General features: G+C 39.4%; 1 protein-coding gene across 6 annotated transcripts in view; it reads left to right on the top strand.

The window, feature by feature from the left end:
- CADM1 (cell adhesion molecule 1) overlaps positions 1 to 13,028 on the top strand; it is a 364,942-nt gene that overhangs the window by 313,475 nt on the left and 38,439 nt on the right. For all 6 annotated transcript variants that reach the window (XM_020989718.2, XM_020989717.2, XM_020989715.2 and 3 more), the window contains exons 6-7: positions 7,899 to 7,998; positions 11,387 to 11,559. In XM_020989718.2, the coding sequence (XP_020845377.1) occupies positions 7,899 to 7,998; positions 11,387 to 11,559 (273 nt within the window). The remainder of the gene's footprint in view (positions 1 to 7,898; positions 7,999 to 11,386; positions 11,560 to 13,028) is intronic.

Here is a 13,028-nt window from a genome sequence, read left to right as displayed (position 1 = left end):
GGGGGGGTTGTTGTTGCTTTTAATGATTTCAGTATGCCTCACCCTAAATTTTTTTGTGATTCTTATGTGAGGTTTTTTGGGGTGAGTGCCTGTATACATGAAGTTAATGAAATTTACAACATGGGTGATTAGAACAGAGTGTGATAGAATTGTAGCACAGTTAGTAATGTTCAGATCTGAGATGTGCTCTTGTCACGTAAAAGCCTGTTTAACGAGAACAGTTCTCTGTCTGCACATTAAAAGAAAACTGTCTAAATAACATCAAGGTGGCAACACATAGTGACAGAAGCTGGAAATTCAAAGGAAAGACTTGACCCTCTGTATGGAATTCAAATTGTTGTGCAAAAAGGGAAAGAAAAAGCCTTGAGTCTGGACAGAGGCAAAATGAGGCTCTTGGATTACTATTGGGCTTTCTTTCCTCTCCCGTCTTACAGCTTTGCTTTTTAAATACTCTTGCAAAAAGCACCCGTTTTGTAAGGGGTTGTATTTTGGTTATTTTTTAATACCAGGGATGATTCTGGGTGGGGGGAAACAGACTCAGCCAACATATTTGAATGAGTCCTTTGCTTCAATTATCATCTGTCAGTTAATCGTGTACTTGGGCGTCATTTAAAAAATGAGTTTTATTGACTTGATGGAGCCATGCATTTTACAAATCCATAATTCTCTTCATCCATGATCCACAGAAGGCTAGATTTTTTTTTTCACTCTCTCAATTGGAAGAAAATTGGGCATTGAGGAGATGATCAAAACCTGTTCTTTATCTGTGCCAAAATAAACATTCCTCTGTTATCAATAGGGGCCCTGCAGTAAAGACGTAAGAAAAACCTGGAAGCTGGAAAATCTCTTTCTACTTGGAATGGAGCATTAGACTTAGTTTCCAAAAACAACTTCCTCTGTCACATCATCCCTTCCACAAGTTCTGTTTCCCAGGTCGCCTTCTTTGAGGTATAATAACAGGCAGTGTCTGGATTTTGGCATGTTTCTCTGTGCTCCCCAGTCTTCTTATTAACAGATTATTCTCCTCCCACTCTCCCTTCCTTTTATTATTTTTTAACAGGTGAATTGAGTTTTAGGGAAGTCATTTCAGTGTTTATTATTCCTCCTGAGAAATCATCAAGGCATGGAGTCCCCCTGACTCAAACTAATTTTTTTAAGCATCATTCTTTTGTTGTTAATGCAAAGCATCAGTACTCTAAAGGACCTGACTAACTCAACAGATAGTTAGCCAAGCACTCTGTGGTGCTACAATGGGTCAGCAGCTCAGGAACCAGCAGGGCAAAGAATTTGTTGGTCCAGGGTTGAATCCTTCACAGGGAAAAGAAGCATTTGACATTTGAGGGGGGAGGGAGCTCTTCATAATCTGCTTTTCTTTTTTCCTTGACATTCCCCTCCATTTGCCACCCCTCCCCCTCGCTTCAATGAAAAGGCCTCTTTTTCTTTTTTGCTGGGGACTTCCTTCCCATACATGACCATTTGACCCTAAGGTTTAGTGAAAGGGTATTGTGCTTATGACTCTGTGCTGGAACACCCAGTAGTAGTGACTTAAGTCCTCTGATGTTTACCTTTCTCTTAATGGCTTGTGACTCAAGGTCTGACTTTAATTCTTTCGAATGATAAGTTGAAGTCAGACTGGCAACTATAATCTGTATAGTCTTGTCTGAGAGTTTTCATCACTTTGTAAGAGTGATTACACTGTAAGAGAGGGGTTCTTAAAGTTGGGGTCCATAGATTTCAGGGCATAGGTCTGTGAACTTGGATAAGGGGGAAAATTGCATCTTTCTTTTCACTGACCTCTGATTAAAATTCAGAATTTTCTTCTATTATGAATGTAAGCAACCAAACATTATTCTGAGGAGTCCGCAGGTTTCCCCACACTGCCAAAGGAGTTTATGACACAAAAAAAGATTAAGAACTCCTGCCATAAGATGGCAAATAAACAACAAATAAAATAGAGATACAGAGACCTGAGGACAAAAGCCAAAAAACCTTAAATGAATTTCAACTGTGGTGGTTAATCCAAAGCAAAATAGCCTTATAATCTACATGATGACTTGTGTTTTCATGAGTGTGGAAGGAGAGCTGAAAAGAAATCCAGGCTTTAATTTTGAGCCCATTTCTCTTTCTCCAAGGGTTTCCTTTACCTCTTATTGTTTGTTTTTACATTTATTCTAAATATTTCATAAAGGTGTAGATCTTGTTGTGAGTGTAAACAGCTTGTTTAAAATACATTAAGAGAATAACTTTACACCAGAGCCTCATGCAGTAAAATTTGATTCTGTTGGGGAGTCACTTTAACGTCCACCAAAGTGTTTACCAATTTCATCAGGAGGAAATATCACTTCTGCTTTAATAGTGTGTTCCATACCTTTGGTACCACCTCAGTCCCACTCATCATAGCTCTGTTCACTTTGTTCAAAAAACGGAGTTGAAGTGCTACAGTTCATTACAGCAGCTGCAACAGCAGGAGGTCCTTCACCTTCCAAACAAACAAAATAAACTGCAGTGAAAATTATTCATGAAGATATCATGACAATAGAAAGCAGGCCTTCTGCCGAATGTTCTTCTTCAGCTCCTCGGAGAGATCTTGGTGGCTCGGCTGCGTAGCCAGCTCCTATCCCTGGGCTGAGCTCTGGACCTCTCTTTCACTTGCTATTCCGTCTCATCCTACCGAAGTTAAAAAGGACTGTCGTGTTTTGGAGGTCTGCTGCCTTTGGTTCCAGTCGGTCACCAGGATCAGTCCTAGCTGGAGTAATCTCAGGTTTTTATTTTTGCCTTTTCTTCCAAATGGTACTAATTGGCCAAGCAAGCAAAAGCCTCCTAGGTAGGCATTGCCCCTTCCTTTGACAATGTAAGGGGCCTGTACATAGCTTGACCCAAATCTAGTATGTGTATGGTTTAATGTAGGGTAGAGTTTTGGAGGGGAAGGGTCAGCACTTGTCTAGGATGCAGTAAGCAGGTGGGGACAACAAGAGAAACTTTGTTCTCCATGACACCTTGCTATCTGGTAGGTTTTTTTTTTTTGATGAAAAGTCTTGTGAAAGGTTCAGCAGTTCAGAGAGACAGTAACACGCAAGGGGAGGTCCATTTTCTCCTTCTTCTTTTTTTGATTGTTAATTTATTTTTAGTTTTCAACATTCACTTCTGCAAGATTTTGAGTGCCAAATTTTCTCCCCATCTCGCCCCTTCCACCACTCCAAGATGGCATGCATTCTGAATACCTCTTTCCCTAATCTTCCCTCCCTTCTATCACCCCCCTCCCTTGCCCCCTTCCCTTTCTATTTTCCTGTGGGGCAAGATAGATTTCTATACCACATTGCCTGTATATCTTATTTCCCAGTTGCAATGTGAAAACAATTTTTAAAATTTGTTTTTAAAACTTTGGGTTCCAAATTTTCTCCCTTCCTTCCTCCCCACCCACCCTCGTTGAGAAGGCAAATAACTTGATACAGGTTATGTATATGTAACACTTCCATAGTAGTCATCTTGTGAAAGACTAACTATATTTCCCTTCATCCTATCCCCCCCCACCTGTTTATTCTCTTCTCTCTTTTCACCCTGTTCTTCCTCAGAAGTGTTTGCTTCTGATTGCCCCCTCCCCCAATCTACCCTCCCTTGTATCACACCCCCCCCACTCTCTTATCCCCTTCCCCATTATTTTCCGGTAGGGTAAGATAGATTTCCATACCCAATTATGTGTGTATGTTATTCCCTCCTTAAGCCAAATCTGACGAGAAGAGGATTCACTCATTCCCGGGGAGGTCCGTTTTCAAACCATGCCTATGAAATACAAATATCTTCTCTTCTAATAGTATTGGTGTAGTGCTCTTTTCTACCGACTAGTACTTAAAGTCCTTCAGGATTAAATTCTGTTCTCCCTGGTATTTCATAATATTGGACTTAAGACTGGGGAGGGGATTGGGAAGGTCAGGTTCAACTGCAATTCCAGAATCGTGTTCATGGACAGTCACTGAGTACCAGCCTAAGTGCCTTTATGCTGCACGTAGAACATTCTTCAGCCTTATGTACAGTAATGACTTTCGAATGACTGAAATTTTCTTTGCTTTCCACTGTACATAGGCACTTTCACTGGCCAAATTTCACAATATTCATGATTTGGAAGTCTCTTTGTAAAGAAATAGGTGGTAGATGTGCTCCAGCAGTGTATGTTCTGAGCTTCCTCGGTACTTGTTTGACCCCTGGTATACAGAAGAGTCCAAAAGGAAGCGGCTAATGGCAGAATAACTCCCTTCCTTCCTTCCCTCCTTCCTTTCTGATTAGAGAGAAGAATGGCATGACTATTCATTTGCATTGGAAATTTAGATATAAAGCATAAAAACAAAGTAAAAAAATCTGAAAAGATCACAGACCGTGGTTTTTGGTCAGACTAACATGAAATCAGTAATAATCTGCTATCAAGCCTCTTTTTATATTTTTGCACATGCCAGTATAGATATAGATGTGTTTGGCAAACACATACATGTGTGTATATGAGAAATAGAAAGTTTATTTACAAAAAGTTTATCAAATCATAATATCTTTGTAATAAAACTTCCACTAAAATCTTTTGCCAGTGTAATATGACCTTAAGTTTCTTGGTATTTGCCCTTTGTATAGCTGTGTCCAATGAATAAATTTTGCTTAGTACAGCAGCAGCCTTGCTAATATCCTCTGTAGAACTTTACAAAAAATTAGAGTCTATTATGAAAGCCTCAGATCTCTAGACTTAATCGATTGGTTGTTAGTATTCCCATCTCCATGACTGTAATGTTCAGTAAATGCTCAGACCTTACTATTCTTCTTATTTTTATATAAGTTTGTTCTTTATAATGACATTAAGCCACTGTGAGCTATATGTTTCTAGACTGTTATTGCACTTGGGTGGAAAGCGTCCTCTGGCTTTTAGCCTTCTGTCTTGGAACACCAACTAAAGCATAAAATGATCACCCAGAAAATGTATTAGGCCCTACCTCATTACTTAAAGATAAATCTTGGCACTAGGCTCCATTTTAGTAAAATATTTGGTAGATTATAACATTTGATTTATGAACACAATTAAAAGATACATGACAGGCTTTGGGCTATCTAATCCGCCTCTGGACTCTTCGAGTATTTTGACATATCCTTGTTGTATTCATGAACTTCCTGCATAATTCTGGCTTTCTTAGGGGTTTCCAAGTTGCAATAGAATCACAAGGTGTTCTATTCCACCTCTTGAAAACGTTCCAACCTCCAATTTGGGGGTAAAGGAAGACAGACTTAATTTATTATAAAGTTTGTATCAGCCAAAGATAGACCTTGGCATGTACACGTTATGTTCGTGGACTGGCCATGAAGACTGTTTGATTGCCCATTGTCAGATAATATACCAATAAATACTGAATATGTCAACCTGGGGGACATTTTCCTACATAATAGAAGCAAGATTAATGTTTACCTTTTCACCAGCTATTATTGTAGTTGTGGCAGAATAAGTAGATACTGGATATTGCTCAAGAAATTTGGATAGATTGTTAAAAATCAGATATTAGAACTGAAGGTGTATTTTCTTTGACTTCTTACAGAATTCATACTTGAATTTAAGTATAGCAAGTTCTTAGCCCATTCCTTCTAATTTGTGTAAGTAATTGATAACTGGTAACAGCTCATTAGGAGTATAAGAAATCATTTGACTAAAACAAATGCAGTGTTACTGAAGAGGCAGGATGGATTTGATTTTCAGCACTCTCAGTGTGCAGTGCCGAAAATGTACCCTCTTTATTTGCTTGTAAATTGCATGAAAAAACACCACACAGGCCAGGAAACATTCTGCTTCCACTTAATTAATGAACCATTGTCAGTGGTGCATGGAAAATGCAACCCTTTGGTGAATCAGAGATTAACCTACCAGCAAACGTTCAGTTTTAATCTGAAGTTTGGGCTTTCAGTTCCTTCATCCATCATGATGCCATTCCAGTAGGAATGGCAGAGGTTTCCTGACATTGAACTCTTATATATCACATAGGTTCTATTTTTCTAAGTGTGAATGAGGCGACATTCCTTCTTTAGTTTGTCTTGTCTCTTGCGTTGAGTGGGGGTGTGTGTGGGTGTGTGTGGGTGCGTGTGTGTGATGTTACAAATCAGTGTATTTCTTCTCTCTCTCACTCTCTGCATTTCATAATGGGTTTCTGACTGGTATTTTCTCTCTTTTTTGATGTCTCTCCAGTATTTTTCATGTAGGCAAATTAATCGGTGTCCTTTGGGTACCCAGGGCTTATATTTAGACAAGGATACTATCTCAACTTGGTGCAGCCTCTCACTTAGTCTTCTGTTCAAGGTCACTGTGGTTTTTCCTTCATGTTTATTTATGCCCTTCTCAATTGACTGCCCTCCTAACTCCCCAATAAATATCTGGAAATCTCTATGCCAGTTTGCTCTTAAAATTTTCCTTTGTAGCCAGCAAGTCTGAGAGTGAAACTGTGCCACTTGGAAGGGTCAACTGGTGCCTTCAAGCCTTGTTAACTTTATGTTCTCTGGCAAATGATTCAACATCTCAGAAAGCATTCCCAAAATGCAGAGTGAGATTACACACCGGCATGCAAGGTGGTTCTCTTCAGAGCTTCTGAAAACCAAGTGGTTTCAGAGCAGGGAGAGGGAGGCCTATGGTAGGAATAAGTATATAAAAATACATCTATGAAGCAGTCATCCTTAGAGAGGACTGACTTGTGCGACTTACTTGACTTCTCATAGGTTGCGGTTAGCTGAGCCCTGCCCCTTTTTTTGCTTTCCATTATTGCATAGGATACAGGTTAATGAGCTAAGCTTTGCTCATAAAAAGGCCAGGGAGCTGTTGTTTTAGGTAGTGTGATTGTCCAAGGAAGCAACGTCTTGAAAATTATTTTGACCTTTCTGCTGACTAATGTCTTGTCCTCTCCCATATATTATACTTGAATACGTCTCCCAGAAAATATACCCAGCATGCATTCTTGCAGCTCTCTTGAAACTGATTTGTGGATTAATATAGTGTTAAGTTGAACCTGATGGAGATATTCAAAAATTCTACCAGTGCACAGTTTGTGTATTGTCATTGATATTAGCCTGCCTTCCACAAGTGAGGTGGATATAGATAGTGAGATAAATTACATAGGTGTCAATTACTTATATGCTGGTGTCTATCCTGATTAAACAGCTCTCAGCTGTGATCAAAACGACATTGCCTATATTGAGTTTTAATTGCGGCTCACAGCTAACCTTTGAGTAAGTAGTCATCCTCCAAATAAGCCTTATTCTATATATTTTACATCAGTTTATCACCTCATATAAAACTTCAGTCTACAGTATATTTAAAACAAGATTTTTCTAGTTTCAAGTGAACCAACCTCTTTCCTCCTCTGCCCCCAGTTCTGATTTTTAAAGCTACGTGCTGAAATTCTGATTTTGCAAGCTTTTTCATTTTAACATAAAAAAAAAAATTGAGGAGAGCCAAACTTATTAATATGCGGTGTCACAAAGTATTGTCACATAGTAATATATGATATATGATAAAATGTATCAATTTTGAGCACCACAAATATCTGTGGCTTCACCTCAGCATGAAGGCAAATGAGTTTTCTTTAGCTTGAGTGAGTCTGGAGATAAACTTCAATGTAACAAAATGTATTTCACAGGAAATGTTTGATGTGGCGCAGTTGGCTTATGAATGTCTTATCTGTCCGCATTTCACTCTTTAGAGTTATTAGTCAATTTAATTTGAGCAAATGCCAGGATTACTAACTAATTAGAAAGATGTAACTGAAGGGATGAGGATGGGGAGGGAACATAAGCGCTGTCAGTGTGTGGTGTTTGCAGGAGCAGGCAAGTTTGATTCTACCTGATGATATCATTTGTTCAGCATTGTATTCTGTGTTGTTGTCATGCAGATAAGCCTCAAGTGCACATTCAGCTGACTTACCCTCCACAAGGCCTAACCCGGGAAGGGGACACGCTTGAGCTAACATGTGAAGCCATCGGGAAGCCCCAGTAAGTTCTGAAATCCAAGGTTGGCAGTGGGTCACGCACAGTAAATGTCACAACACAGAGATATGTATGTGTGTGTGTGTGTGTGTGTGTGTGTGCGCAATCAGTTCTCATTGGCCTGTCACCTGTCTCTCAGATGGGGGCCTACCGCAAACAAGAAGAGATTAGGCAGTGAAAGGTGGAAGATTATACAGTGAAGGGTGAGGATCATTCTAGAAAAAAGAAAGAATTGTTGACCAATACTCTTGTTGACAATATCTAACTCAAATGAAATATTGGCTAATCTCCTATGTTAGCACTTGTTCATTATTATAATTGCTGCGATTCTTTCCCGCCCCCCCCAAAACCAAACCAAAACAAATAAACAAACAACAATAATAAAAACCAAATATAACTTTAATGCATCTATGGCTTACTGATGCTTTTGACCCCTTTTCCTCTTTATGTTCTAAACTGGTATTTCCCAAATAAGATTGATTAACTATATTTTGTTCTGCCATTGTGGAAAAAATAATTATGTAATATTCAATCTTGCCCCTTTTACTATCTCAAAGAAAAGTAGTCATAGTGATAACCTTCTGAATGGAAGGATTTTGCCAGCAAGGACTTGGCTTAGGCTCTTTCCCCAGTGTAAATAAGCCACTGGGTAAGAACAATGCTGTTGAGGAAATAAAGTTTTTTGTGCTAATCTAGGTTATTCCACCTATATTCACTCTTATGAATGCGTCCACTATGTCTCCGGAATGATTCCATCTTATGCTAGGGGCCAAGAACATAGATGGTCCAAATGTGTGCTACAAGTATTGCTTTTAATCTTCTATAGAGTAAAGTGTCAATATGTTGTCCCTTTACAGGGCCATTGCCATTTCATGGTTCACCGTTAAGAAAAAAGCTGTGTTTTATCTTTATATGATAGACTTTAGATGTCTCCCAGAGGAAAAACAACAGCTCCTGTCTCCATAATGGAGGACTATGTAGACACTGGATTTGAGGAGGCTGTCAGTCTTTGGTAGTACCCACCATAAAATAGCATTGGGCTCCCTCTGCTGTCCCTAGAGCATCAGATCCCCTTTTGCAGGCCCATCCTTGCATCAGTATTCCAGGTTTCATGCAAACAAACAAACTAAATAAAAAAAGGATTTTGACCGAGCCTCCCAAAGATCTCTGGAAGACCATCTTCTTTCCTATAATATCAAGACCCAGAGAGATCATTAGACAGGGGGTTAGAATGCAAAAGACCATTCATGTATGGTGTTGATCAGCGGGGGAGTTGGTACAGAGACATGGCTTACCTAGCAGTGAGTTCCCTTGCTTAGATCAACTTTTCATTCTCGGGCATGTATCACTGAGAAGTGAAATCTATCAGGCCCACATTGTCTAGACAAGCTTCCACATCCAAAAAAAGCTTCACTCTGATATACCAGCTTTGTTTGTCATCTGGATTGGGGGTTTGGGAGCAGTTAAAATATTGTTATTGTTTTGTTTTTCCTCTTCCTGTGTTCCCCAGTTGTTTTTTTTTTAAATATCTAGTCTCTGCTGAATGAGCTCTTTTCTCTGGAGCACTGCAAAAAGAATCTGCTTTCTCCCTTCATAAATTGTTTGATTCTTGTGCTAATTAGCTCCTCACCTTGCCTGCAAAAAAGCTACCTGGAGGAAGAATTTTTTTAAATCATTTTTCCACTTTTATTAAACAGTTTTTTATAGTGGGTGGGCTGCTGACCTATATTTTGGCACTCTTTATGTATATGTGTTTGTTTTTCTGAAGAAATTAATGTGCTCAATAGAAGATGCCACAGGAATGGTAATAGCATGTTTCTTTCAGGACCCTTGCTCCTGAGACCATGTCTGTTCCTTTCCAGTAGAAATGGATATATGATTGTATGAGAGGACACGTCTTACTCTACAGTTACCCTTTTAGCATATTACCTATTTATTTTCTCAAGAAATAGCATACAATAAAAATGGTAATTTAACTTGCCATTAAATGTTGTGAATATCCTTAGCACTTACCCCCACTGATTGTTTCAGCTGTCAAGCAGCAGGACATTAGAGCTGATTGCCAGGCGGACCCATTTGCCATTGCCTGCGAGGAGGACATATGCAGCACTAATTTTTAAATAATTTACTGGGTTGTAACGACAAATCCATGTGTAATTAAAGAAAAATTGTAACTTCTCATCCCACTTGAAAACCAGAATGCTACGTGATAAGGCTACCTCAGCTATGTGCTGATCATTCAACGTAGGTCTTTCTTCCTGCCACTGCCTTCAAGGTGATGGTAGGAAGCAAGTAGAAACTATAATAGCTGCCTCCAGTCTCTGAGCTGTACTTTTTTCAGCTTGAAACTTTTCCATCACAAACCCTGTGTTGTCTTCAGTTTACAAAGGGGATAAGGATGGGGGGGAGAGCATTTTGAAGAGTGGCAGCTCTGAATTCTGAGTGGCATAAAAATATGTTTTAAATGTGTGTATTTCTTGAGTTTCTTGGGAAATTGATTCTTTTTAATGGATACCAACGTGGTACTTTCAATCACTAAAAACAGGCTTCTCAGTAATGAGCAAGTGTCTTAAGACCTGAAAAAGCCATGTTGAGACTCACTCAGCAATGATTAACTTGAAAGACTCTTCCTAAAGCTGTGATTACGTCTATGCAGGTGTACGGGGTTGGAGGAGGTGGGGGAACATGTATTTTCTGTTTTTAGACTAGCAAGCAGGGAAGAGTCACTATTTACCAAGTGAAGAATAGATGTGTTTGGTCAGAGAGGAATAGCATTGGTTGTCCCTCCACCGTGCTGAGATGCTCTTTCGACAACAGAGGCTAAAAGAGAAGTATTGAGAGCCGTGTATTTTGTTTTAGATAGGATACCAGCCCTATTAAACATTACAGCTTTCGTATAAGCAAGTGGCTTTGTATTTTAGTTAATGTCAGAGGAGTACATCTATCACAGGTCTGGAACCTGGTTTAGTTTTGGTGTGTCTTTGATTTTTTTTTTAATTAATTAAGATGATTAACGATGGGTGAGCTTTGTCCTATCCAGTTGTTGTGAAACTGCACAGCAGGGCAGAAAAATAAAAGATACTGGATCATTCATCCGATTTTTTTAGGATAAATTATAAATAATGAAGCTCCCTTGTGTGTTCTGTTGACAACCATTCAACACCTGATAATGTACATAGGGGGAGAAAAAAAAAGTACGATATGTCAAACAGATGGGTATTTGGAAAGATCAAGAAATATCATTTTGTTTTCTTAAATGTCTTGTGTTATGCCTTCCTTTAATGTCTGTCACCTTGCATGCACCCTTATTTAATGTGTGGGTGAACAGTTTGATGTATCAACTGCTTCATGGGAAATAGTTAATGCAACTTGTCTTTCTCCCCCTCCTCCGTAGGCCTGTGATGGTGAATTGGGTAAGATTAGATGACGACCTGCCACAACACGCTGTAGTGTCGGGGTCCAACCTGCTCATTAATAACCTAAACAAAACAGATAATGGTACATACCGCTGTGAAGCTTCCAACGTAGTGGGGACAGCTCATTCGGATTACACGCTGTATGTATACGGTACGTGAGAAGACAAACACCTGTCTCCTAGACTCGTTTACACAGAGCTGCAACACGCGCTTCCCTCTTCAGGCTTCTGGCAAATTCTTTTTTAATGACTCCCTGCAAGAGCTTTCAGAAGCCTGGCTTGCCCTTGGCCCCTTTGTCTCCTGCTAGGAGAGCCACGACTCCTTCTCCCCCCGCTCTAATCTCAGGGACAGCCCTTTTTTTGTGTTCAAGGGCCAGTGAATACAGTCCACTAGATCACTCTCTGGTCATGTGGGACAGGGGGGAATATGTCCTCAGGCACTGCCTATGGAGAGCACTTATCTTGGAAGTAATGATTGAAAATCCATCCTTACCAATTAATGGTTCTATCTACAATGTGCAGGGTTCATTCTCATTGGTGTTCCCAGTGATGCCTAGTGGGACCTGGCTCTCTCTGCTTAATGGGTAGAACTCAGGGGCTCTCCTTTCCCATTTTCAATATGAAGTCATTAAAATACAGAAGAAGAGATTATAAGCCAGTATGTAACTTGGAGAAATGACGGAATTCTCAGTGGCTGCAGAAACCACCTGTAGCTACTAATTGGACACTAATGCATTTTTGTTTGGTTGGCTTTTGTTTTTATTTTTGTTTTTTATTTGTTTTTTTTAATCAGCATTTTTCACAGGGCTGTTAATTATTATGCATTCAAGTTATTTTCCATTTATATGATTCTGCACTGCTGCTATATCTTTTTCATGTGTGATGAGAATTTCCTATATGGTTAAAGTGCATTGCCACTCCAGTGCAAATCCTTCTCTTAAGATGATATATAAAGTAGATTCACTTTTACAAAGACAACGAGGTTAGTTTTCTTCCAAGTAAAGCGGACAGGTACTTCTGAGCTGACACAAGCGTGAGGGACCGTAGGCATGAGAACCCCAATATATTGTGAGTGTTTTATTATTCATAGCTAGATCACATACACTGATGACTTTTTGGAAGGAACGGCCATTTACTGTGTCAACTCACTAACAGAAAAGAGTAGCTTTACTATGCTTTTTAACCAACAGAAACATATTCCAGACCATCCCTGTTTGAACATTTCAATTTCATCTTTAGCCAACACCTTGAATTTTTTTCCTTAACACAAACAAGTGATTAATCACTATTAATCATTTTGTCAGTAGTAGATTTATGGGGGAAGGTTCTATTGTTCACTACCCATGTTGTCTCTGGTCTGTTGATAATAGAATTAATCCTTCCCTGTAGTTGGGAGAATTAACCATCAAGTGGAAGGGAATAAGTGCTCAGGAAGACGTGACCTTTTGTGTGTCTAAATAAGATAGCATTATAGCATAACCCAGCTCCTGCTAGAAATACATGAGCACAATCATCTCTTCATGTGTTTCCAGGACATATGAGAGTTTTGTGATAAAAGATGGAGGTCAGATTTGCCCACTCTCTTTCATTTCTGAACATAATCAGGGCTTCGGACTCTCTG

This window comes from Phascolarctos cinereus, unplaced genomic scaffold, assembly GCF_003287225.1.
Source record: "Phascolarctos cinereus isolate Bilbo 61053 unplaced genomic scaffold, phaCin_HiC Scaffold_726;HRSCAF=1367, whole genome shotgun sequence".
In the NCBI taxonomy this organism is placed as follows: domain Eukaryota; kingdom Metazoa; phylum Chordata; class Mammalia; order Diprotodontia; family Phascolarctidae; genus Phascolarctos; species Phascolarctos cinereus.
The sequence above is the reverse complement of the archived record's forward strand: the minus strand, read 5'-3'. Positions and strand labels throughout refer to the sequence as shown.